Source organism: Pezoporus wallicus, unplaced genomic scaffold (genome assembly GCF_028554395.1).
Source record: "Pezoporus wallicus isolate ANWC-B61680 ecotype Strahan unplaced genomic scaffold, APGP_CSIRO_Pwel_v1 contig_9449, whole genome shotgun sequence".
In the NCBI taxonomy this organism is placed as follows: domain Eukaryota; kingdom Metazoa; phylum Chordata; class Aves; order Psittaciformes; family Psittacidae; genus Pezoporus; species Pezoporus wallicus.
Window position 1 is genome coordinate 129,651 of NW_026641531.1, and position 24,804 is coordinate 154,454.

The 24,804-nt window shown below is 39.7% G+C and overlaps 1 protein-coding gene across 1 annotated transcript; it reads left to right on the plus strand.

The window, feature by feature from the left end:
* The first annotated feature begins 1,886 nt into the window (after positions 1–1,886).
* TSPAN3 (tetraspanin 3) lies at positions 1,887–24,161 on the plus strand. Its single transcript, XM_057424145.1, has 7 exons — positions 1,887–2,036; positions 12,541–12,732; positions 13,760–13,834; positions 17,468–17,569; positions 17,983–18,135; positions 18,426–18,509; positions 23,213–24,161. The coding sequence occupies exons 1-7, from the start codon at positions 1,974–1,976 to the stop codon at positions 23,303–23,305; spliced, it is 762 nt and encodes a 253-aa protein (XP_057280128.1). The 5' UTR covers positions 1,887–1,973; the 3' UTR covers positions 23,306–24,161.
* The last annotated feature ends 643 nt before the right edge of the window (positions 24,162–24,804 follow it).

Below are 24,804 nucleotides of genomic sequence, written 5' to 3' on the forward strand. Positions count from 1 at the left end.
CTCTGCCCATTCAAAGGACTGGCTGCAGTCTCCCCATTCCTCCTCTCTCCCCGACACCTTTGCCATCCTCCCCATGAACCCCTGTTGGTCCCACATGTATAAAGCTCCAACCCCATCCCAGGCCATGCGTAACAGCACTTTTCTCCTCTCCAAGCATAAAGTCCTAGCCTTTTATTGCACCCTTTTCATCATTCTCAGTTATCAAAGCTAGGTACAAAAAAGAAACCAAAGACTGTTTAGTGAACACCCATTCCTATGAATCTGTAACAAAATACATACAGTGTTGTGAAAGTAGAGAAAATTCCTATAGAAAATCAGAGCAGGCTGCTAGGTTTGCCAAATTCAACACTGAAATTGCACAACAGCATTGTCGTACAAAAATCTAAGAGCTTTTAAATATCATTATTAATCCTTTTTTCTATCAAACTCCTTTTAGAAAGCCTTTTTTTTCTATCAACTCATAGTGGCATTTTTGATAGCATAATCTATATACACTTAAAATACCGTATGTCACGGAATTGTAATACGTAAAGCACAAAGAGCACATCAGAAAGCAGAAATTACAAGGCTCTAAATGCCACATATTGAGTGCAGAACATTAATAGTGCAGACAACTTTGAGAATATCTTCTGGGTCCATAAGTCCATTTTCGTGACAGAAAATGGCCTGATAACACTGGGAAGATTGGGAAGTTTTATCCATGAGCATATAAGGCCTTGAAAGCTGAAAAAAAAGACTTAGTATCTCCATGGTATCGAGGAACTGTGTCTGGATATAATTTCCAAAACTGTAGGAGGGGGAAAAAAAACGTTGGTACCATGGAAACAGAGCAGGGGATATAAGTGATTGTTACTTGTCTGCCTTCACACGACTCATCCCTGAAATGTCAAGACCCTCAATAACACGGGGTTATTTCCACCCAAGATGTCAACCTGCTAGAACAGCAGAAAGGACACGCTGCTGAGCGAGCTCACCAGGTGTGACAACCAGGCAGGGCAGCGCAGCTCGGGAAGGACGGGTATTGTAGGAACAGAGAAGGGGAACGAAAGCAAGCTCAAGAAGGAAGATACCATGAGGCCAGGAGAAGCGGGGAGGAGGGGTTTGGTTTGACCAGCAAGACAGCAACCGAGGCCTTCACAGTGAAGGGCTGGCTGTTGGCTGCACTTAACCAGAACCTGGTGAATAAGCAGGGCAGTGGATGCCGGACGGGTGTTACCTTGCCCTGGCTCCTGGAGCGCACATGCAGCCTCTGCAAAGCACAGCTTGTGGAAGCCATGTGCATCCTCTGGTGATTTCTTCAGTCACTTTTCCTTTGCTCTGCGCTGGCAAATCCCACCCTCTTTGGGTGCATTCTAACAATTAACAGCGCTTGGACTTTCCTTACTTTGCTGGGTTGTGCAGCCAGAGCCATGTGCTTTTACATCACTGGAAGTGTTCCTTGTTCCTGCTAAATGTCCTGATTGTCAAGTGCATGTTGTTCCCTCATCTCACGCTCGCTCTCCCTGCCTGCCGTGCCTGGTGCACAGATGACACAGGTTCATTTTCTCCTTTAAGGCCCATCAGCACACCAGAGATCCCCTCACAGCCCAACACCTTCACACCCTCTGTGGGCAGCAGATCAGCCGTGATTCGGGAAGCTCTGAGGGCAGGAGGAGCGCTGTCCACCCGAGCTAAGGTGAACGTGTACCGGGGCTACCATTAGCCAGGGCTCCGCTTCCTGAGGCGAACCCCAAGGGCGCGCTAGGCCCCACAACCGCGCCCCTCAGCGCCGCGGCGGCTCCTTTAAGAGGGAGAGCGTCGCCATCTTAGGTTCCTCCGCCCCCTCCCGCCACGTGACCCGAGCGGCCGCCATCTTAGGCTGGCTGCGGCGCCGCCGCCTCTGCTCGCCTGGGTCACGTGGGGCGGGGCCGGTGGCGGAGCGGAGCTGAGGGGAGCGGCGCTGCGCGGCTGGAGGCTGAGGGGCGGCAGGCGCCATGGGGCAGTGCGGCATCACCTCCTCCAAAACCGTCCTGGTCTTCCTCAACCTTATCTTCTGGGTGAGTCCCTGGGCGGCTGGGGAGGGTCAGGGTCTCCGGGCGCGGGGTTGCCTCTTCCTCAGCCGTGAGGGGAGGGTCCGGGCAGGCCGTGGCGCCAGACCCGACCCTGAGGGCTCTGCGGGCCTGGACCGCGCCGCCTCGCTGCTGTCCGGTTCTCGTTCGCGTGCGGAGGCAGCTGGGCGCTCCCCCTCCACACTCCCCCCCTTCTCCACCTCGCTATTTCCGTGCGTATTTAAAAGCTTTGTGTTGAACCAGCGTCCTGAGCCCCTTTGCGGGGCCCCTGCTTTAGCGGTGGGCCCAGTGCCTTCCCTCTCAGCCCACTCCTCCTGCCAAGTTCGGAGGTGCATGGAGCTGAATCTGTCTCAGTCGTCTTTCAGTAGGGGTTTAACGGGCATTAGAGGTCTTGCGGTAAAGACGCTTGTGTAATTGAATACAGATTGAGTTAGGTTGTTGAGATTTTCAGATCTCTGAAAGTTTAATTTTTGTAGTGCTGTTCTGGCTATTTACGGTTTGGCCACCTACTTTCAGGACGTCCGTCCCAAATACATAGCAGTAAGTATGGAGCACTGTTTTCTTCCTCGTTTTTTTAACACAAAGTAAGGACATGCAGTGTTCAAGGCCAGGTTGGACAGAGCCTTGGGCAGTATAGTCTGGGGTGAGTCGTCCCTGCCCATGGCAGGGGGTTGGAACTGAATGATCTTATGGTCCTCTCCAACCCTAACTATTCTAGTTATATATAACTTAATAGCCCAAAATCAAGTCTTGCATTCCACTCTTCCAGTAGCCACAGCTGCACTATAGTATTTATGGGTCACTTAAACCTCCCACAACTACAGTCATGCTGACAGTAAGATAGAAGCTTAGCTGGGTTGGTGGATCAGAAGGTTGCTGTAAATGACCTTTCTCAGGATCATCACACAGGCTGCAGCATGGCATTGTATTCACTGTAATAATTGGGCTGTCAGAATGACATAACTCTAAATAAATAATATTCAGTAGACTTTGAGAATTCGTTTTCCTCATTTAGCTATTGCATTTCTCATCCTCTAATCCCAGCTCCAGGAACAGAAGATCTGTTGTCCCAGCTGTTCAGAGATTTCAGCTTTGAAAAAGTAATAGTGGGTGACAAGATATTAGAGCATAAAAAGGTAGCTATATATAGCTACTTCATTTAATACTGATAGCCTCGTAAAATCTAACAAGTGTTGCATGATGGAAGTTTTTGTCTAAATATTTACAAAGGAATCTCTCTCATGGGTGCTTAAAAATTAATTGTGGTCAGGGAAAGCACATATCTGTGTAGTCTCACCAGCATTTGTCTATACAGCTCTTCAGAGATGAGCAGTAAATGTGAGGCATATTTGACTCTAAGTGGTGTATTATTAGGAGACTGTCATTTTGACTGAGGTGTATAGGCTCCATTCTTTATCTCTGAAGTATGAGGTAGTTACAGCAACCTTTTAGTGCAGCTTCTTGTTTGGAATCTGCTTTGTTGGGTGTGGCTTTTTGTTACATGCGTAGCTGCAAATGCCATTAAAAAAGCTATTTAACAGGTGCTACCTCATACTTAAAAGTTTTGGACTAGACAGTTGTGAGTTGCATTATTAATGGCATCTTGAAGTAGGTTTTTCTTCAGTTGCTGATAGAAACTAGGCTCTGTTCTGAATAAATGAACACAAATTCTGTATGCAGTTTCTCCCCCCCTCCAAAAGCTTAGTGATAAGTTTTCATGATTGATAGGTTTGAAAGGTATTTCTTGTTGTTTACTGCATTAGTAATTTAGTAGCACATTGAAGTTGGCAGTAACTCAGCTTAAACAGTGGTGGGTACAAAGTTATTTTGTGTAATGCTGAATCTAGCACTTCACAGTTGTTAATGACTTTTTTTTTTTTTGAGACAAACTTGAGTGAATTAAAAATGGACAGATTGTATTTAGATAGAATGTACTTTGTGTCAAATTAAAATGTCACCGATTTTGTATTCTGTCAACCATCTCCAGCCTAAGAAGTCAACTTGTGCTGATAGCTTTTTGGCAGGGAGGTAAGTGGGTTGCTTGTGCTGGAACAACCTTACGGCTCATCAGCTGCATGTCGAATGAGGCAGGCTTTCTAAAAGTGAGAACTGCAAAAATCAGCATTTTTCTTCTCTTTAGCAAGCTGTAGCATAAAATAGGAAATCTACATACTTTAATCAAAAGTAGTACATCTTCATTTTTAAATGGCAAGAGACAGAAGAATTTCAACTCTTGATCTAGCACATTTCATTTACTGACTTAGTTGACTGTGTATATAGTAATTTGATGCCTATCTAGTTGACAATGTGATTGCTTCTGTGGTGTTACAGAAATCTTCTGCTTGATTCATGTGAACTTCCAGTTTTGAAACTTCCAGATTTCCACTGAAACTTTACAATAGATAACTGCCTATGATGGGTCAAGTAAATATAAAGTCTTCTATAAATGTTTTTATAAATTAAATGTCTCTATTGGATGTCATGTGTAAGTCTTGGGTATTATGGTCATGATCTTTGTGGTCAACTGTAGTAACAGCAGAAGACTTCTGCATAGTTTGCTGTTGAAATCTCTGCAACAGTGGCTGGTCAAAATGATTTATAACTTTCCTGACACCCCCGCCTTTCCCTATGGATCTCATATTTGTAGGAGGATGTGGATGTTCAGAGTGCTTTGGTAGGTATCTTATGTGAGATGTTAAGAAAGTTGTGTCTACTGCTGGAGAAAAGGCAGAGATATTTCTGTTACGCTCTGCATTCTAGGATGCAACTTCTTTATTTCTTTCCAGCCTTCTGAAAAAGGCAGATCAGCTGAGGCTTGCTCACAGGTCATACACAGCCATACCCACTCATTTATCATGGATGACTGCTGACTTTAATAACCCGTACTCCATTCAGTTTGTCAATGAATCTACAAGTCCATCTCCTTTTGAGAAGTCCTGTGCTACTTAATACATATTCTGTTTGACACTATAAAAAAGTTGTCTTGTTTCTGTGTAGTTTTGTGGAAACTTTTTTCACATCTGGTTAAATTTGTCTATTAACTGTACATTCCTAAATATTAATTACTGCTACAGGAGGTTTTGTTGTTTTTTTTTTTAATTCAGAAGATGTGCTGTGGAAACTACCTTCCCCTTGCAGCAGGACAGGTGCTGGCTTATCAGATAGAAAGGCTTTACTCACCTTTCCAAGGTTTTGTTGTGGAACTTTGACAGTTCAGCTCAGTTGCGTTTGCAGGGGTGTCAGGCATGGAGTACATCTATTGTAGGTACACATATTGCCTTAAAAACAAAGTTCTGCAGGAAAGCAGCATTATGAGTAATAGTCATCAAGAGTAGCATAATACAGATCTTGCATGAAACATACATTTGAATTTTGGATAATTTGGCAGAGTTTTTAAGCTCAAAGGTACTTCATGAAGAAATGCATTGATAAGAAACATCAGTTAAAACTTGCCCTTCTTGGAAAGATCAGAGGAATACAGATCAGATTAATACATTTCTTAGTATTTTGTTATGAATTAGTTTTAGAGTAGATATGATAAATGGCAAAGAAAAAGCAAACATTCAGTTGACCTTTACCTTGCCTTAAATTTGCACAAGATCTGTCTGGTCAACTAGTGACTTCATTTTCATTTAATGGTGCTGAGTCCCTTTCTTTAAGGAAGGTTGTTGCATAGGAGGAATTGTAGCTTGAAAGACAGTATGACTTTTTGAAAATTAGATTATGAAATTGAGTTATGAAACTTCTAGTACATGCATTCTCTGACATGTTTTTGATGGCATGGAAATCCCAACGTTGATCAGTCTGTCAGAAGATTTAGGATGTTGTGTGGGAAATAAATGGTATGACAGCAAACCATTAAACTGTAGGCTTTAGAAAAAAGTCAGAATAGTTGATAAGAAGAAAGACTTTTGATATCTTGAGAATGAAATGCTGAATATGACCAATGACAAATAATTCAGTTGAAAGCCGTTTTGAAGAAATGAGATGACAGAAATGCTAGGGAAATGTCTTCAGTCTTACGATTAGGATATAAGATAGAGGATAAAAATATTCAGAGATGCTTGTAGTCTTGCTTCAGAAAAGGGGGGTCTATCTTATGTTCCTGAAGAATGTGTTTTGACAGCCTGCTTGACTAAAACAGTACCTAATACCCTGTGTTTGCTCTGAGGTTTTCTTCACCTCTGTGTCCTCATCCTTGAGAAAAGGAATGAATTCTGCTTCTGTAACACTTTCAGTAGTTGCAAACTAAGTTCTTCAGTTGCTCTTGCAGTTATTTAACTGACTTGAAATTATTCATTTTATAATTTGTTTGACTAAGCTATTCTAAAACCTTTGGTATGGTTGTTGAGAGAAATCTTGAGGCTTTAGTTCTGTACAGCAAGAATGCTATCTGTGCTGTCTTTAAAATGGGCTGTTGCTATCAATGTGCATGTAGTGTGTTCTGGGTTTCTGGTAGAAAAGAAGAAAGAAAATGCAACAATGGGAAAATAGATTAAAATTTAGCAGTAAAAAGCAAAAGTAGAACGGAGATCCCCTTACAAAGGAATAAGCCAGGCAATTTTTCTGCTTTACTGGGAGCTTGAGAATTGTTTCAGATCTGGACTTTAAAAGATGGGATAATGAGGAAACTTAGAGTCATCAAAGACTCTAATTGACAAATGATCTCAAAGGCTGCGGGTCAGGGATTACTTGACCATAGCCTTTTATGTCTTGAAGGGCAGTTACTTCTCAATGTGAAAATTGAATGTTTTGTGCTTCAGTAGTGAAGTAAGTGTATTGCAGGATTGTGTTACGGTTTGGAATCCTGTACATTGTATAAAATATATTTTTATGAATTTAGGATTTAAAACTCAGTGTTGTGCCTCTGAGTGTTTTGGGTTGGTGGGGTTTTTTTGACAATATTTGCACATGAATTTTCAGGTAGCAAATGTATGCCAGGCCCAGATTTTTATGTAGACTTTGATTAAGTAGCATACTATTGTCGTTTATGTTTCTTTACAGGATAAGTTTCAAGTCTCTGCCTGAGCTTTTACAGGAGTTTCTGAATCTGGTCTTGTGATTAAAATCAGAGCTAATACCTAACAGAACTAAAACCAGCTTGTAAAGCTAAATGTGATATCTTTCAGTAGTGTATGGAAATTGAAATGCAGCTTTACCTGGTGAAACTTCATAGCATGGATTAGTCACTGGTGTTCTTGTGCAGGGTTTCACTGTCTGGAAACAGTGGAGCACCAGGCCAAGTTTACAACCCTGGTGACTAAGTAGGTGTAAAAGAATATCTGGTGCACTGCCTTTTGCAATTAGTGATATTTGTAATGTCAAATGCAAAAGAAGCCTAGCTTAGCCTTTTGGTTTAGCTGCAGAAATATTTGAATTTGAGGGGTTTATGCATAGGGTTACCAAATTGAATTTGCCTAGTATAGACAAATCAGTCTGGCTTACTTGAATTTTACATGGCTTTGTTTTATAAGCCTTTAAACTATTTCTAACTATATTACAAGATTGAATAGAATAGCTAGTTTTATCTTCCAAAGGATTTTTCAAGACAATTAATAGCTCAGTGTTCCAATTGAATTATTATTAATGAGAACAAAGTAGAAGAGTATCATGAAACCACTGGTTTCTAAGGTGGATGGGCATTAATTTAAGCAAGTAGAGAAAATAATGTCATGTATGTGTGTGTATTTGTTTCAGATGGAAGGGGAGAGTGAGAGACAGTAGCAAAGTGTTGAAAAGAGTGTAAAAGAGAAATAAGCATCAGAGATGGGGCCTTTGAAGTTAAAACTGAGGAACTAGATTTTTGAAGGACAGAAAGCTAAAAGAAAAACTTAAGACAGCAGATCCAGGGAATCTCTTCATCTGACAGTAATTAGGCTACAAATACTCTAGTGTTGGAGAGAACTGAAACTGTCAAAGGAATAGAGTAGAAGTCAAATAATGGAGAAGTGTGAAAAAAACACTTAAGATACTGCTCAAAGAAGCCCAAAAACTGGGTAGCAAGCTACTGTACCAGTGTCCCTTCGTATAGGTAAGAAACATTCAGGAATTGGTATGTGTGGAGAAAAGTAATTTTTATTAAAAATGAAACTGGTAGACCTGCAAAAATCTCTCCTGGAATGTTGTTGGTTGGTTGGTTTTGTTGTTGTTTTTTTTTTTTTAATAAAAGAAGCTTGGAGCAGACTAGAAAGACAGTGAGAGCAAAGGTACGCTGATCCTTAGCACAAGGAAACCAACACACACGTTGGGAAAAGCGCTCTAGGACAGGATCCAAGCAGAAAAGGTGAAGGACTGTTAGCCAAAATTTTGCCTTTCAAACTGCTGCAGTGTGTTAGCATTACAGAAAACAGGAAAAGAGGTTTTGGTGTTTGCAACCTACTTAAGGAAAAACAGCCAAATGGAAAAAAACCAAGCAAACACCACCACCACCCCCAACGACACCAAGGTGCATTTACATAAGTGTGTAGCCTTGCCTGCCTCAGTGCATTTGAAAGCTGTCATTATGAAACAGGCATGGGCTTAAGACGCTAATGTTTACCATTGCAGGTATCATTGTGTCATCAGGGCTTTCATCTTTCCCTTCAGTTATTTTTATACTTTTTTGGCTTTTAATAACTCCTAGAGGCCCATGCCAAAGCAGTAATATCAGGCTGTTTCTGAACTACAAGAGGTCTATGCATTTTTTAAATTTTCCTCTGATGAGAAGGATGTCTGATTGTTCAAGCTGTCTGCAACAAACTGTCTTCATTGACTGGACTTGTCTAGTCATCTTTTTAAAGGTTAACTTAACCTAAAATAAAAGTACACCACTTCAGGTTCACTACTACAGGTTAGATGCAAACAACTCTAAAAAGGATGTGTGAATGCTGAATAACCAGTCATCTCCCTGGAGCACACATGTGACCTGGCACAGATTCAGGAGCTGCTGCTGGCTCTATTCAGAGCCTTGAGCAGATTAAGTTTGAGAATACTTCCTTCAAGCCTTGTTTATCAAAGAGTTATTTGAACTGTGCACAGTTCATATATTTAGCTTCCATTTAATGATAGGAAATGCATGACTGTAAATGTGGTAGCTTCTTATTCAAATATCTTTGAGTTGAGTGAGTTCAGACTTCTGCAGATTCAGTGTTTACTCCACAGGATAACAAGCTTAGAGATTCTTTTTATTTTTTAATTATCCTTTTTATACAGATTTCAGTTTCTCTAGATGATTCCCCTTTTGGGAAGCAGATTGTTTAAGTGCATGATAATGTTTTGGGGTTCTGATTTTCTTGTGGGTTTGTTTTGTTTAAAGTTCAATTTTATTCTTGGTTTGCGACAGGTAATGTGCATAATGGACTGCAGGCTGAACATATACTAGCAATTAGCCCAGTAAATGCCCTTCTGGTTTAGTTTCTTCCAAAGTGAATCCTGATATACACTCCTGGGAGTATTCAGTGCTGCAAACCAGAAGGTAGTAAGTGAAATTCATCAGAAGTTGAGCAAGGATTCCTTCAAAATCACTTTCCTAATCCCAGCTGAAATACTGATTTAGAGACCTCCTCCCTTCCTGTTTTAAAGTAGACTACAGAAAATATTAAGCATCTTGAAGCTGCAATGTGAAAGGAAAACAGCAGGCATTTGAAACTTGTTTTCCTGTAAATGAGCAGAGTAGTGTTGCTGGTTTTGTTGTTCTGTGATAGGCTAGGTAATGTGCCTGTTCAAAAATAGTGTTAAACTGTGCTACACAGGAAAGGAGTTTTAATCTCCATAGCTTTTAGAACTATTGAAAGCTCCAGCAGGTACCTCTGCTTTCAGGAGCTTGTCAAAGAGATTCCGAGGAAGAGTAATTTTTGAGGATATGATAACCTCAAGTAGAGGCAGTGTCTTTATCTTTAGCTTCCTCGTGATTCTAGTGCAAGGTTTACAGGCATGAGTGCACACTGCTGTTCCTAGAATTCTGTAGCTTCTTCCACAGAATCACCAGTTCCACAACATTCTTCAGAAGCAAAACTGAAGGCCAAATGCTGTCGTGGCTGGTTAGTCATTTTAGTATCTCCATGTGTGGAGAGGGTTTTGTGAAGTCTTCAGATCAGGCTGCTTTAATCTGAGAAGTCTAAAGAAAAATCTGCCTTTCCAGCTAATTCTTTTAACAGGCACAGAATGTGGCTTTTCTTAGTTTCCAAGATGATACCTCTGTACTTGTCAGACTCAGCTTGTCTGGCATAATGCTGAAAGAGCAAAGTTCTGTAAAAAGTATATGCTTCTTACATTAGGGAAGGAAAGCTAACACCTGTAGGCAGGTTTGTTTTTTTTTTTAAAGGTTGAACTTTATGTTTCAAAAAGATTCATTAAATATATATGCTCATGCAGTTTAGGAACCAGATTTTGCTTAGAGAAGAAGGAAGGCACTGAATTTTCACACAACAAGAGAAGGACAAAGGGGTTCACAAATGTTTCTGATTTCACTTTTGTGGTATATTTTCTTAAGTGCCTGATACCAGCCACAGCTGTGGGGTTTTTATGTGCTGCCTTGCAGTGTGGCATGCTTCTGAGAGGCACGTTAAGTTCTTAGAAATGAAAGATTACATCACTGTCCTGTCATTCACACAGTTCATTGCTGGGCAACAGTTAATGTAATTCCATTGTTCAGTGACACTACTTTGAGTCTTTGCTTTGTGTACAGAAATCATACGTCTGCATTTTGCCATGCATTTCTGTAGCTGGATTAGCAATTCAACATCTTTTGTGCAAAGGGGCAATTTTGTAATAGCTTGTTCACTTCAGATAATCTTGTCTGGAGATGTCTTGCTGTTGGTCCTTGACTGTTACTGAATTTTCAGTGTCTCTACTGTTGTATCTACCTAGCACCTTTTGTTGAATGAATGTGAGCTTCCTGAATGCTTTTAAGATTCCTGCAGAGTACACACTTACCTTCACTGCACAAAGAGAGGGAGGGGGTGAAGAATATTGCACAAATCCATGCAAAACTGATGATGCTTTTGAGCTGGCTCTTAATACCTTTGTCTTTGACATAGTGTTTCTGTAACAGAGTGTTGTGGGAAATATTCAGTATATAAAGTAGTGTTTATGCAGTATTGTTTTATGGGAAGTAGTTGCGGTAATACTGCAGTATATCTAGTACACAGTAGCAAACAATGCTGAAATACTAGGAACCAGTCACCTTACATCTTGTCTTGTTCTATGCCGCACTGGACAGGATGCCCAGAGCTGTGGAAACTCCATCCTTAGACTTTTTTTTTTTTTTTAAGACTTTGGGGAAAACCTTGAGAAACCTGGTCTGAATTCACTGTAGATCCTTCTTTGAGGAGGAGATTGGACTGTATCTTCCCCTGAGGTCCCTCCTGGCCTTAATTACTCATTGGTTCTTTGTTTCTACAATAGCATAGCCCAGTCTTGTGGTATTGTAGCAATTGGAACCAGCTATGTGCATGTTTGTCTGCCCTCTTCTTTGCAACACAAGGATAGGACATTTGTAAAGTAAAAATTGGGAAGGCCCTTTGAAATAAATGTCTGTTAGCTGGCTCCTGAAGCAGCAGCTGCCTGTCCTTTACTAGGTCTGCTCAGCTTAAAGTTAATGAAGGTATTGATGTGTTGGGATAGCTGTAAGGGGGGAGTAAGGTCACATTGGGTTGATGAGTGCTTTGTCTTAGGGTTGTAAATCTATATAGTGGCAGCTCCATCCTAAAGGTCTTATTTGCAGGAACTTTAAGCGAGTTTTTTCGTATCTTCGTTTAATAAAGACCATTTTGTACAATGATCCTTCTGAAAACACATCTTTGAAAAGATCTGTGGTATGTGTTTTGGGGTATTTGGTTCTGTCTTTTAATAACTAGTGCTTCATATTTGTTCCTACCTGCTTTGCTGATTAGAATTCATTTTTACAGTCCTGTGAACACTTCAGAAATGCTGTTTCTAGCAGTTTATTTTTCCTTAGTAGAGGTTAAAGTTTGCAATGTGTGTTCTATTCTAATATTAAATCATAGGTAGTAATTAGCGAAATGGAAGAATAAGTAGTAGGTAAATAGTAGTAGGTAAATAATAGCAGGTAAAATTAACTGCATACATGTTCTGAAAGCCTGTGGGATAGTAAATAACTTGCTGCTTGAATGGATTGGAATCCTGTTCTCAAAAGTATGAGACAGTTTGTGAATGTTAGACTATGTCGAAAGCTTAGTTCACAGCATGGGAAGGAAGTATTTGAGAGTAGGGGGCAAGATCTTGGTGTTCATGGCATGGTTACCATAATTTCTTGATGATGTGCTATGACTTCCATATAACTTACATAACGAATGTAATTTGAAAACTACTGGTTGGCCTTCATTTGGGATGTTCCTAGTAAGCATATGCTGTAACTTAGCAAAGATGTCTAAACTTAAACAATTTCTGAGGAAGACTGCTTTATAGAATTCGATAAAACACTTGCACATCAGCCTTGCCGAAATGCGGATTTGGTGTTCAAAGGAACTTAGTGTGTTATTGTCTGTTGCAGGCAGCAGCAGGCATACTGTGCTATGTGGGAGCCTATGTGTTCATCACATATGATGACTATGATCACTTCTTTGAAGATGTCTACACACTGATTCCAGCAGTTATCATCATAGCTGTGGGAACACTTCTTTTTATCATTGGACTTATTGGGTGCTGTGCCACAATTCGAGAAAGTCGCTGTGGACTTGCTACGGTAAGCTGCAGAGGTTTTATGTGATGTTGGATGTTTTGCTACCTTCTCTTTTAATGGACTTCTAAAATACTTTTTTAAAGCTTGTTCTAATCTTATTTTATGGCCTTAAATGTATTTTCTTTATATTTTATTACAAACATCTTATTTTGATTTTTCTGTTCCAAATACTGGTGTGAAATTAGCCAGTCCTGGCAGCAGAAGGCTCTTAGTTGTACCTTTTTTAGAACTGTGGCTATCTCATTAAAAATATAAAGCTGTATAATTAAATCTCATCTTTATCTGTTCTGGTTGAAAAGCTGAAATTGGACAGAGAAAGGTGATTCAGGAGCCTTCTTGTTTTCAGTATTCTGTGTCGAGGTTAACTAAGGGTTGTTATGGTGCCTAAATATTTTCCTTTATGGCTCAATATGAACACTTAATTTGTGGTATTTAATGCTATGTGTTTTCATGAATTTTAACTGTAATTTCAGCTTGAGAATTAAGTAGAAGGAGAGGCTGGTATTTAAACTGTTCCCTCATTTTGTTTTTATCTTTGTTGGATGCTGTGTAGTCTTCTTTAACAGTTTATTTTAAAAATGATCTTAAATATACCAAGAGAAATGTATAGCTTGCTGTCTCTGCCAGTTGTTACAGGGCTTTATGTCAGGAAACAGTCCCTTTAGTCCATCTACCACTCTTAGTAATAGCCTGGGGAGCTTCTTTGTTGTGGCATTCATATTTATCTTACAGAAAGAAGACTGAAAAGAAACACTTGATGAAAGCACTCCAGTATCGAGTTTTCAGCCCTAATGATCAGCACTTGCCTGGCTGGGCAGCTTATTATTCCTTGGTGAAGCTATGAATGCTAGAGTTCCTTGATGCAGTTAATTCTGGGCTCATTTGGTCAAATTAATTGCCTGTTTTGTTATCTGTTAAATCTGTTAAAACGTTACCTGAAAAATGACTTTACGTAGCAAAAAATCTATATGGTGACTTTCAGAGAGTAAATGGGTAAAATTACTTGCACACTCTCGATTGTATTTTGCAGTTTGTGATCATCCTGCTCTTGGTTTTCATCACTGAAGTTGTGGTGGTGGTCCTTGGATACATTTACAGAGCAAAGGTAATAACCAATTTCAGCAAGTGCTTTGTTGTGAAACTCTGACCAAAATACAGAGATGTTGACTTTATTGAATTTGCTTCTGTGGAACTGTTAATAGGTATTTGTTAAGGGAATAAAACCAAATCTCTACATGGGTTAATTTGAGATGTCAGTATCTTAAAACTTAGAACATCGATATTCCTCAGAGTAAAGCAGAAAGTTTTCCGGCAGGCAAAAATCTAGCTGGAATGTGTCATTAACAGTTGAACAGTGGAGGGGGTCGTAGTGACTCGCTTGGGTATGTTTCCATTATCCAGATGATCTTCTGATTTATTTATGCTTTATGAATGATTTAGGTTACACAGTATTTGAACATAGAGCATATTGTTTTGATATACAGTAACTTAAATGTTGTCTTGTGTTTTGGTATGCAGACTAACACTGCATAATAATAAAATCAAATAGATTGAATGTGTTAATGTATACTGTCTAGCTTTATACAGGTTGTTGACAGGAGGTGTGGCTAAAGAAATTATTTCTCCACTGTTAGAGCCCGAAAAATGATCCTAATGGTGTTTCTACCAGCACAGTATGTGGCAGAAATATACCATGTGTTACTGCAGATACCACAGTGTAGCTTGATAAAATTCTAACTTGCACAGTTTCACTGGCTGTTGTTACATCTGCATCTAAATTTTGCCCCCAAAACTAGGAGAAAAGGCATTTTTAGATGTGATATGTAGTATGATTGCAGTATAGGACACTCCAGTGATAGTTTAATAGCAAGCTGGACTACACCACAGTTAACCTTTCTTTGGTCTTCTGCGTTTATATAAACCACCCAGGACTTGCTAGTTCAGTGTTCTCTCCTCCTTGCTTTCTCCTACTATCATGGAAGAAACAGTGAGACAAACATGAAGTAAAAATCTGGAGTGCTTGCTTGGTTTACAAGGGAAGGCTGCCTTGAGTATTCAGTACGCAAGAGGACCTTGGGCTAAGCGTTAAAATTCTAGCCTTGGTAACAGGTAGAATGGGTTGTTACAACAGAAATACTCTATTGGCAGTGCTTAAATTCAGGATATGTTTTCCTCATGGTCTACATTTGATTTCTGGAATCTTGGCAGTGCACTGAGAAGATCATCTGGGACTCTGAAGCTTGCAGTGGAAGTAGTCCTTAAAAGCAACTGAGGAAGGCAGTACAGTTCCTGGAGAATGGGAAATATGTTGAGTTCTTGCACATTAACTTGAATGGGTGCCCTATGCTCTAGTACTTACAAGGGTGTACTGTATTACAGTATAGTTGTTATTCAAGAGTTACCATGGATCTGATGTGGACTAAGCTGTGGTCATCTTACACTTTTCTGTCTTTGGTCTTTAAGTAGCTTGCTCTTTTCAGTTAACAGCATTCAAAGCAAATAGAAGCCGATGCATAGATCTTTCTTTCCTAGCCCCTCTGAAATTGCACACTTGAAACACTTGTAAGCTGTGACCAATCCAAGTTTCATGTTGCCTCTCACTTTTGTATTGCTACCATACTGTTTCACAGCTGTAGGTCAGAGCTTGGGGGAAGAGGGGTTATCTCTTTTTTGTCTCAGCATGGTATTACAGTAAGTCATTTGTGGGAGTCAGTATTTGAAAGCAGAATCTTAAATCTTCTGAAAGATCAGACAGGGTTTGTTAGTAAAAAGGCAGTGTTCTATTACCCTATGGTACTTAACATCTTAAACTTGTTTTAGAGTACAGCAGGAGTGTGAGAAATAATTTATTACCAGTGAAGTAGGAAGTGAAATCTGCATATACTGTGCTTCGTTAATCTTGTCCTCTTGGTTTTGCATGGCATGTGTGTGGTTTTTGTCATTGGTTTCCTTAGTTGTTGTTGGTTTCATTTTTTAAAAGGCCCCTGCATCATGTTGGGATTATTTCAGTGTTAACTGAACAAATTTCCCACCAATGCTTTACAAACAAAAGGAAACATCAGGTCAGAGCAGTTGCTCATCATAACTGTTGGTACTAAGCAGGACTGAATATAATGTCTCAAGAAAGTGGCATTGTGCCCCTTGAAAATACAATGACCTTGAAATTGCTTAATTTTCATTATGTAAACCTGATGCTATTCAGACTCCTTCAGAACACTATGGATCATGTCCAGGTCACATTGTGATACTGTTGTGACCTGTTGCAGGATCTGCTAGCAATGACTCTTATTGGTAAAAGTAAGGCTTTTTGTAAGTGGCAGTAGGGATTAAACAGGCTGTCAGTTGGTTGAGGATTTAATGACTTTTTTCCTTCTGGGTGGAGTAGTTGATTTCTCATTTTTTGTAAAACCTGCCAGTTAGCTCAAGCTAGTGGCTTCAGTTTGCATTGTATGTAATTTGCATGTTTTTTTCAGGCATAATGTTGCCCTAATTGAACCATAAGCCAAATGATACACAAGGAAGCACAGAAATAAATGATTTAAAAACCTATATGACAAATTGAACAGCTGGTTTGTTACATAAATCAGAGTTGTAAATCACAGTAGTTAAGTCCTCAAACAACTGATTTTATGCTGGTCTGAAACAAGCTGCCTGTGCAGGCTAAATTGACTTTTATTCCTATCTATCTTGATACAGATATACTTGTAAAGATAACTAGCATTCTTGGGTGGTGGGGAGTGAAGCTTGTGCAACCTCTTGTGTAGAAAATTGTTCCAGTAAAGCATTTAAGGGAATGATGTGTTGGCAAGACCCTCCTACTGTAACTTGCAAATCTAAAGAATATGCATGCTTAGTTAATGCTCAGCCTCAAGATTACATTCCTTGTACATAATTCCTGTTGAATGTAATAGGAAAAAGAATCAATTCAGAGCCTTACTATTGTACAAATGTTTAGCTACACCACACTTTATGTGCATTTAAATAAGGTTACAGTGAAACGTCATTAAATGGCTCTAGTCAGATTTCCTCCAAAATGGGCATTATAAGACACCTTTCTGGGGGATAAGTGATGATTCTTGGGTGGCATCCATTTCTGACACATGTACTTGGCAGCATCTTTAGCAGCTTGACTCATCTGCAGTAGCTTTAGGAGCTATTCCAGTATGTACAACAGTCATCAGCGTTTCTTGGGGGGGGGGGGGGGGGGACACACGACGTCTGGGACTGAGCAGGGAGCTTGGATCAGCCGGAAGACCTCATCTTTGGGAATTTACTTGTGCTTCAGTCAGAATGGGAAGAGCAGGTGGTATGACTTACTTGTATCCTTGTGGTCCCAAAGGGAATGAGATAGCCCTGGTTGTTATACTGGGTTTGGTTTGGAACTTTGAAAGGTGAATGAATGCTATGGTGGAGAGTCCTGAAGTTCATGGAATGTCTGCCACACTGTCATAATAAAAGCAATTTCTCTGGAGGTACTTGGCAAAGCTGCTTTGTCTAAAATCTTGTGGAAGATAGCTGCTTGGGTTGTTTTCTTACCCATTTGCTGCAAACTAACAACATCTTTGCAGAAGTCAAGTTAGAAGTGTAAGAAGCTGTACCACCCAAATATGCTGATTTCAGATGATAGGGAGTTACCTTGGTTTCCTGCATTGCTATAATGAGCAGTGAAATAACTTTACCTAGCCCTGTACTGCTTCTGTTGGAGTGCTAATGCAGATGCTTTCCTACTGCTTCACAGGTAGAGGATGAAGTTGATCACAGCATTCAGAAAGTATACAATGGATACAATGGGACAAATCCTGATGCAGCCAGTCGTGCTATTGACTATGTACAGAGGCAGGTGAGATGATGAGAATCATGGGAACCTTGCAGTCTTTTCTGCCCTTAAAACACAAATGCGATGTTGCTCTGCTACTTGTGTAGCAGTTTTTCTCCTATTCTCACAAATCTAGGAAACAGCTGATTGGTCAACAAATGACTGGACTTGGTTAAAATTAGTGGAATTCTGACACTGATGATGCAGAGCTACATTTTATGTAATTGGTTGTGGGTCAGTGTTTGACTTAAAATATTTGGTACTTGCATGTTTTCCTGCAGTGGGATATGATCTTAATACACTTGCATATTCTTAATATTAAATAACTGTACATGCTTGGGTAGTCTGAATATATTTGGTATTGCAATTAGAATTACTGTCTCATCCCACTTCTTGACTGGTAAACCCATTGGCTCTTTACCTGTGTGATCTTCCAGTTGCGCTGCTGTGGGATCCATAACTACTCAGACTGGGAGAATACCGTCTGGTTCAAACAAACTAAAAATAACAGTGTGCCGCTGAGCTGCTGCAAAGCAACCCTCAGCAATTGCACTGGCAGCTTGACCCGCCCGATGGACCTTTATTCTGAGGTAAGACGCTCAAAGTAGGAACTTACTAGCCACGTGCTTTTGCTGACAGTCATTTAATTTTCTTGTTGGTGGGAGCATGAAGTTTTGGGAATATTTGCTGCTTTAACAGGAAATAAACAGTTTCTGGGGAAAAATAAAACCTTTTTTCATCATCCTTAGTGATATACTAATTAATGACTTCTTTTAGTGTGTGGATTATCTTTCTGACCTGTTTGATGCTTTGGGGGCTTTCTTGGTGTGTGTCTGTATGTGGTTGCCCCATGGGTATGTAAGAATTGTACTTGTTTCAGGGGTGTGAGGCTCTGGTTGTAAAGAAGCTTCAGGAGATCATGATGTATGTCATCTGGGCAGCACTAGCATTTGCTGCTATTCAGGTAAGAGAATATTCTTTATCTGTAAACTTTTTCACAACTGCTGTCCAGGTTATTACAGGTATGCACAGAATCATGGCAGCGTTAGTCCCTGCTTGGTTTGGGGAGTAAATGGACATCAGTCAAAAGGATCTAAACACTTTAACGCAGAACTTTTCAACCATGCATGGTCTAAAACTACTGCTGTGTGGATGAATATTCTGTTAGCTTTGAAGATAGCTGAACAGTCAATGGTATGTGCAGTTAGCTGCTAGAGAGTAAGAGGTAAATTATTTCTTGAAAGCTAATTAAGTATCATGAATGTGCCCTGATATTTAACTCTTGAACAATTTGCATAGAATTTAATTTCAGACTTTAAAGCAGGTAGTTCAAATTTCATGCCATTTTAAAGGTACGTCAGCTTAATTGTGTTTCATGGCATACAGATAATGTCAAGCCCACCCAGGAGATACACCAGGGTTTTTGATAGTGTGTTCAACAGAGCTTTGCCTTGTGGCTTAAAAGTTTCTTGTGTTCTGGACCTCAGCAAAAAAATGATGTCCTGAACTGGAGATGCTGCCTGCTTAAAATCAAGCACTGGCTGTCTCCGGATGAATCTTGATTGTTACAGTTACCCTGCTTTTAAAAAAATGAGGCAATAAACTAATGTGTGTCTCAGTATTTACTTAGATTATTAAAAAAAAACAAGCCTAGGGCTGCCTTCTAAACATATCTGTAAAATTGGAATTTTGAATGCTAATCAATTTGGCAGGCTTAGTGCATTATTCATATTATTTTCAGCCTGTGCCAGTGTTACAGCCTCTCAGAAATGTAGTACATATGATGAATACCAGAGACTTGAAAACTAATTTCAAGGTTACTTTTGTGCCTTTAACAGGCATTTCTATATTTCAATGCTACAAGGATATACTCATAGGTAACACTGTATACAGTAATATTGTGGAGCTGTGCAGAACCAGATTACTCCAGGTATGGAGCTTTAAATATGATGAGATCTGTGCTTAGGCTTCTGAAGGAAGGTATTTGTTTTAATTGCCATTCTTAAAACTTTGACTGATAAAACAGTAGTCTTCTTGAACACGGAAATGTATTTGTGTAATGTAAATAAAAGTATTTACCACAAGCATGGCTACTGTGGCAGATTTTTATGTAGGAAAAAAAAGTGTGTTCTGAGGCTGGGTAAGCTGAATCCCAAGAGGAGGCATTATTCCTAGTTTTGGAGTTTGCAGGTTGATTAACACGTATATCCGAAAATCCTCCCAATGACTGGGCCACAAATGCTGTGGCTGCTTGGCCAACTGTTATTCCTGGCTCATCCATTCTAGGCAAGCATGTTAGTTGTATCCCTTCTGCAGTGAGTGCTCTTTGCTTTGTCTCCACGTGTCAGTAACCAAGCTATCTGCAGGAAGTACATCATTTCTAAATAGTTCATCAGGAAAATAAGAGCACCAGAGAAATGTCTTTGCTAGTGCTGCAGTATAGCATTTTGAAATGTTTTTGCTTAAAGGTAAAACAAGCTACACGATACCAGTTTAGAAAATGAATGAAGCTAAGTATAGGATACAAGGTGTTGGGAATACCCTTGAAATTCCTGTCTAGTAATACTCGGTGGTAATCACATTTAAGTCTACCAGAAGTCATATTCTTGTATCTTTGCTCCACAGTTCAAATGATTGTACATTCACATGTTTTTAAAACATTAGTTTCAGTCAAGTTGGTACTAAACACTATTCCAATTGTTCTATTGCTCATCTCCTGAAATGTAAGAGGTAAGTTGTGGACCCCCCCCCCATGTTTGTAATACAGGATTTATGTATTTAGCCTGATTCTCAGCAAAACGACCTGTGTGCTAATTGAACTGGAGATGAGAATGGACACTTCAGCAAATGGCCTGTGGCCTACATAGTTATGGCCTGTAAACTTGGAGGAGTAATTACATTTTTCTTATTACCTTTTGGTGAATTTTACTACCTTTCCTAGACTCACTGCATAAGAGTCCACTCTGAACTGGTGGTTATTTCATGTTATGCAAGAAGCCTGTCCAAAGTTCATCACCTCTGATAGCTTACAGCCAACAAATTCAGCTTTCAGTACGTTCTTTCAAATGGAAAGGCTGAGGAGAATTTTTGCAGGGCTTGGGGTTTGTGACAACTTAATCTTCTCTGCACAGAAGTAATTGATATGCCCATGTCTCAGTTACCATGGGAATCTTCCAGCATCCAATAATTCCTTAGTCTCAACCACAGTGACAGCACAGAACTATTAATAAATAGATGGCAAACTGAAGGGAGAGGGAGCAAAGGCATTGCAGGGCAGTAGAAGTACTGCTGGATTATCTGCAGAGTTCATCCTTAAAGATAGCTTTTGTAGTCAGTCATCATTTCCAAGATCCTGACCCTGCCTGTTGCATATACAAGTGATTACAACAGATTAGTTTGGTGAGAGATTGGATCTAATTACTGCTGGCAGACAAATATTATAAAATAATAGACTTTTTAATAAACCCTAAAGAAACCTGACTGTGGGAGATGTCTGAACTGTTCAAGTTGAAGGCAGGGTTGTGCGTGGATCCTTCCTCAACACAGACTTCTAAAATACTTTTGTTCACAATATTAAATAGCAGCTGAAGAGAAGCAGAATCAAATGCCTCAGAAAAGGTTTTAGAGGTGCGAGCATGTTTTTAAAGTGACAGATTACAAAGGAAATTGAAATACAGGAGTTATTTCTGTGTTTACTTTGAACTCTAGGAATATGCTCAGTGGCCTCCAAAAGAATACAGATGATTTAAATAGTAACTGAAAAGTTGATTGCATGAGCTTTTGTTATAGTAACTGATGGTTTCGGATCTTACACAGCTGTATAAATTGAATGTCTTGAGTCATTGAACGGGATTATCTTGTGTGGGTAATTGTAAATGTGAATTAATGAATTGACTAGAATGGATTATAGCAAAAGACTAATGATGTTTCTCTGCAGCACACTCATTTTATCCTTGTTTTGAACAGGGGAAAAAGTTAAAGTTCTTATACTTGCAGGCTGTAAGCCTTCTTCAGAGTTCTGGAGCCAGTGGCATGTACCAAAAACTCTCCATTTCATAAGTCTAACCTAAATTTGGGTTTTGTTTGGTTTGGCTTTTAATTGTGGATGTTGCCCTGTCACTTAGAAGGGCTGTATCCATGAAGAGGGCGTGCAGTCCTGCGTTTTCTCTTCTTCCAGCATGACTATAACAACCTGAGCTAGTTGAAGATGTCCGTGCTCACTGCAGGAGGGTTGAACTAGATAACCTTTAAAGGCCCCTTCCAACCCAAACCTTTCTGTGATAACATCTTTGGGAGTTAATCTGAACTGGAACCACCCCGGTACCACCCCAGTACCAATGCAAAGTGAAGAAAGGTACTGATTTTTACCAGCTGGCCTAAGTGCCAGCCTCTGGGTTACCCTTCATACACTTTGAGCTGGTTTCTGCTATAGATCCAAAGCACGTGTAATGCACTCCAGACAAAGAATTTTATTAATCTTTGCAGCGTGTCTTTTTCGAGGAAATTAAAAGCTTATATGAGAATTTCATTGTACCACTTCTTAAATTGCTGCTTATTTAGATTCAGAGTTCTAAAATTGCTCAGTCTTTGAGCGGACTGAGTTACTGTGTTACACACATGATGCTTGCATCAGACTTGATATTAAAAAGTTAGTAATTCTCCTTTTGTGTCCCAGTGCTGTATTTTCACTGGGTTTTCACTGTTTCTGTGAAGAAGCTGTATACTTGGTTGTCTGCTCAGCCATTTCATTCTGTTTGCTTTCTGTTCAAAGGGGTTTTGGGGTGAGTTTTTTTTTGGGGGGTGTTTTTGGAAACTTAGCTTCTGGGTGATGCTATTTAATCCAGAGCTGTGACAGAAACCTCTTGAAGTATTTGCATCTGTGAATAAACTTCTATCCATATAACCAAATCAGGATAATATCTTACTTTACTAGAAGATATTGCTGACCATAGGACACAAGATTGTACCTGATCTTTTTTTAGTAGGTACAGTCTTATTTTACCTTCAGTAAATATGCAAGTTCTGAAGAATATCATGCCCTACATCCCTGCTTACATTCATCTGATTTAAGCCTTGTAAATATATGCAGGCTGATCATACCCTAAATTCCTGATAAACTTGTCAGCAGAGTCATGGTGCTTTGAATTTTAACAGCAAGAAAATGTCTTCAGAGTGAAAAATTCACATTGGACTTAAGCTTTCTAATATGACATTCAGAGATGGAGCATTTGGAAGAGATTTCAGGGGTTAAGTAGATTCATAAAACTAAAGTTCTGCTCTTTCTCATCATAGCAGTTGGAGGCTAATGCATTTGAATTTCACTTGGATTTTTTAGACCAGATAGAGTGTCTAAAAATCTGTAGTTTTCATGAAAAAAAGAAGTCCCTTCTTCCATCTGAATTATGGAGGCAGAATGCAGATGGCTGACCAAAACACTTTTGTAAAAGACATCAAGACAATCTTGCAAGAAAATCAGGCTGGAGTTTGTGGCACTTCTTTTTCAGAGCAGGGCATGAAGCTTGCTCAAGAACAACGCATTTGTTGCCATTTACCTTCTGGATGTTTAGTCTTGCAATGCATGCTGACAATTTCTGTGCTGAGTTTAAATCTCTTGAAGTACCTTCTTTGCACTCAGCTTGTTTTCTTTTTTCTGTTTTTTCTCCATAGCTTCTGGGCATGTTGTGTGCCTGTATAGTACTATGTAGGAGGAGTCGGGATCCTGCCTACGAGCTTCTCATCACTGGTGGAACCTATGCCTAGAAGAGAATGTGAACATGCAGTTCAATCTTATCTCAGTCATGTGGAAGGTGAATGGGCCAGGTCTACTGCAATAGCTTTCTTGCCCTAAGCATAGTCAAAGCACACCTTTCACAGATGAGACAGCTGTACTGTACACTGGTGATGGGCAAAACAACTCAGCTTTACACACACCCATATAATACCTGTGACTTTCACTGTTTTAGCCAGCTATTCATGTATCTAAATGTTTTAGTATACTAGTAAACTTTCTAATTTCAGAACCATTTGCAAGTTTGGTGTCATTTGGTTGATATGAAAGTCAAAGGATGTGTGCCTACTTTGGTAGATTACCTCTAAGCATTAACTGGCTGATTCTTGCATACAGAGAGGGTGTCTTAAAACCTTTGCTACATGAACCTTTTTCAGCCAAAGTTGTACAAAGGAAGCCAGCTGTATTTAATTGGAGAAAAGAAGATGTGAATCTTGCCCCTCACCAGTGTCACTTTTTAAAGAACACTTAAGTCCAGTACACTTTTATATAAATAAAAGGAAAAACAAAAAAGACTAACCAAACCCCAGAACTTTAGGATCATGTGACTGCAGTTTTGACCTTCCGAGAGCAAATCTTTCCAACGTTAGTGGTTTAAAATACAAGCTGGCTTTTCAGGAGTATAATGTATGCACTACTGTTCTATAATGAAATATTTCATTTTTCTATGAAGAGCGGTTTTATGTGTTGAGTGAACTGTTAGACTGTAGATCTTCAACTGGTTTGGAAACAATGTAGCCATGTAGCGTAGAAAGTAGTATGTGAAAGTGATCTCAACTGTAAATAGTAAACCTGATTAAATAAATCTCTGTATATCCTCCCTATAAACATGTCTTGTTTTTCTGTTTAAGATTCCGGTGTATCTGTTCAGATGGAGTCCTGGTGTGCTAAGAAATGTAAGCTTTAGTACAAAAGCACTGGTTTTGAGTGGCTTCACTTAAATAGGTCTGTATTTAAGGTTTGATGGAAGCTTGATTGTATCATGTTTGTTCTTTTTATTTGAATCAGTACCAGAGAAACACAGCACAACAAACTTGGTTGAATTTGGTGGAAAGTTAACATGTGAATACAATTAAGAAAGAATCTATTGCCTCTCAACAGTGGAGGATGAGTAGACCTACTATAACTGCTGTATGTTAATTGTGCATTAATGTGTCTTGCATTATTCGGATGCTTAGTCACTGCTCTGCTTTCCATGGCTTCAGTTGCCTCAGCCTTTGTAGATGCCAGGAACATTCAGCGTTTCTACCAGTTGTTTGTGTGCTTTATCGTGCAAAACAGACATGCTCAGCCAAACTGATACCAACATGATCTTCTCAAATACCCAAGAAGCATTGCTCAGGAAAAGAGAGTTCTAGGAGGTACAATCTGTTGTTAAGGCCAGAGTATTGTGGGGGGGTGGGAATTTGAGTTTCTCAGAGTTGTTACACTGCTGTAGAAGTACACTTTTGGAATTCTATGTTAATTTCCC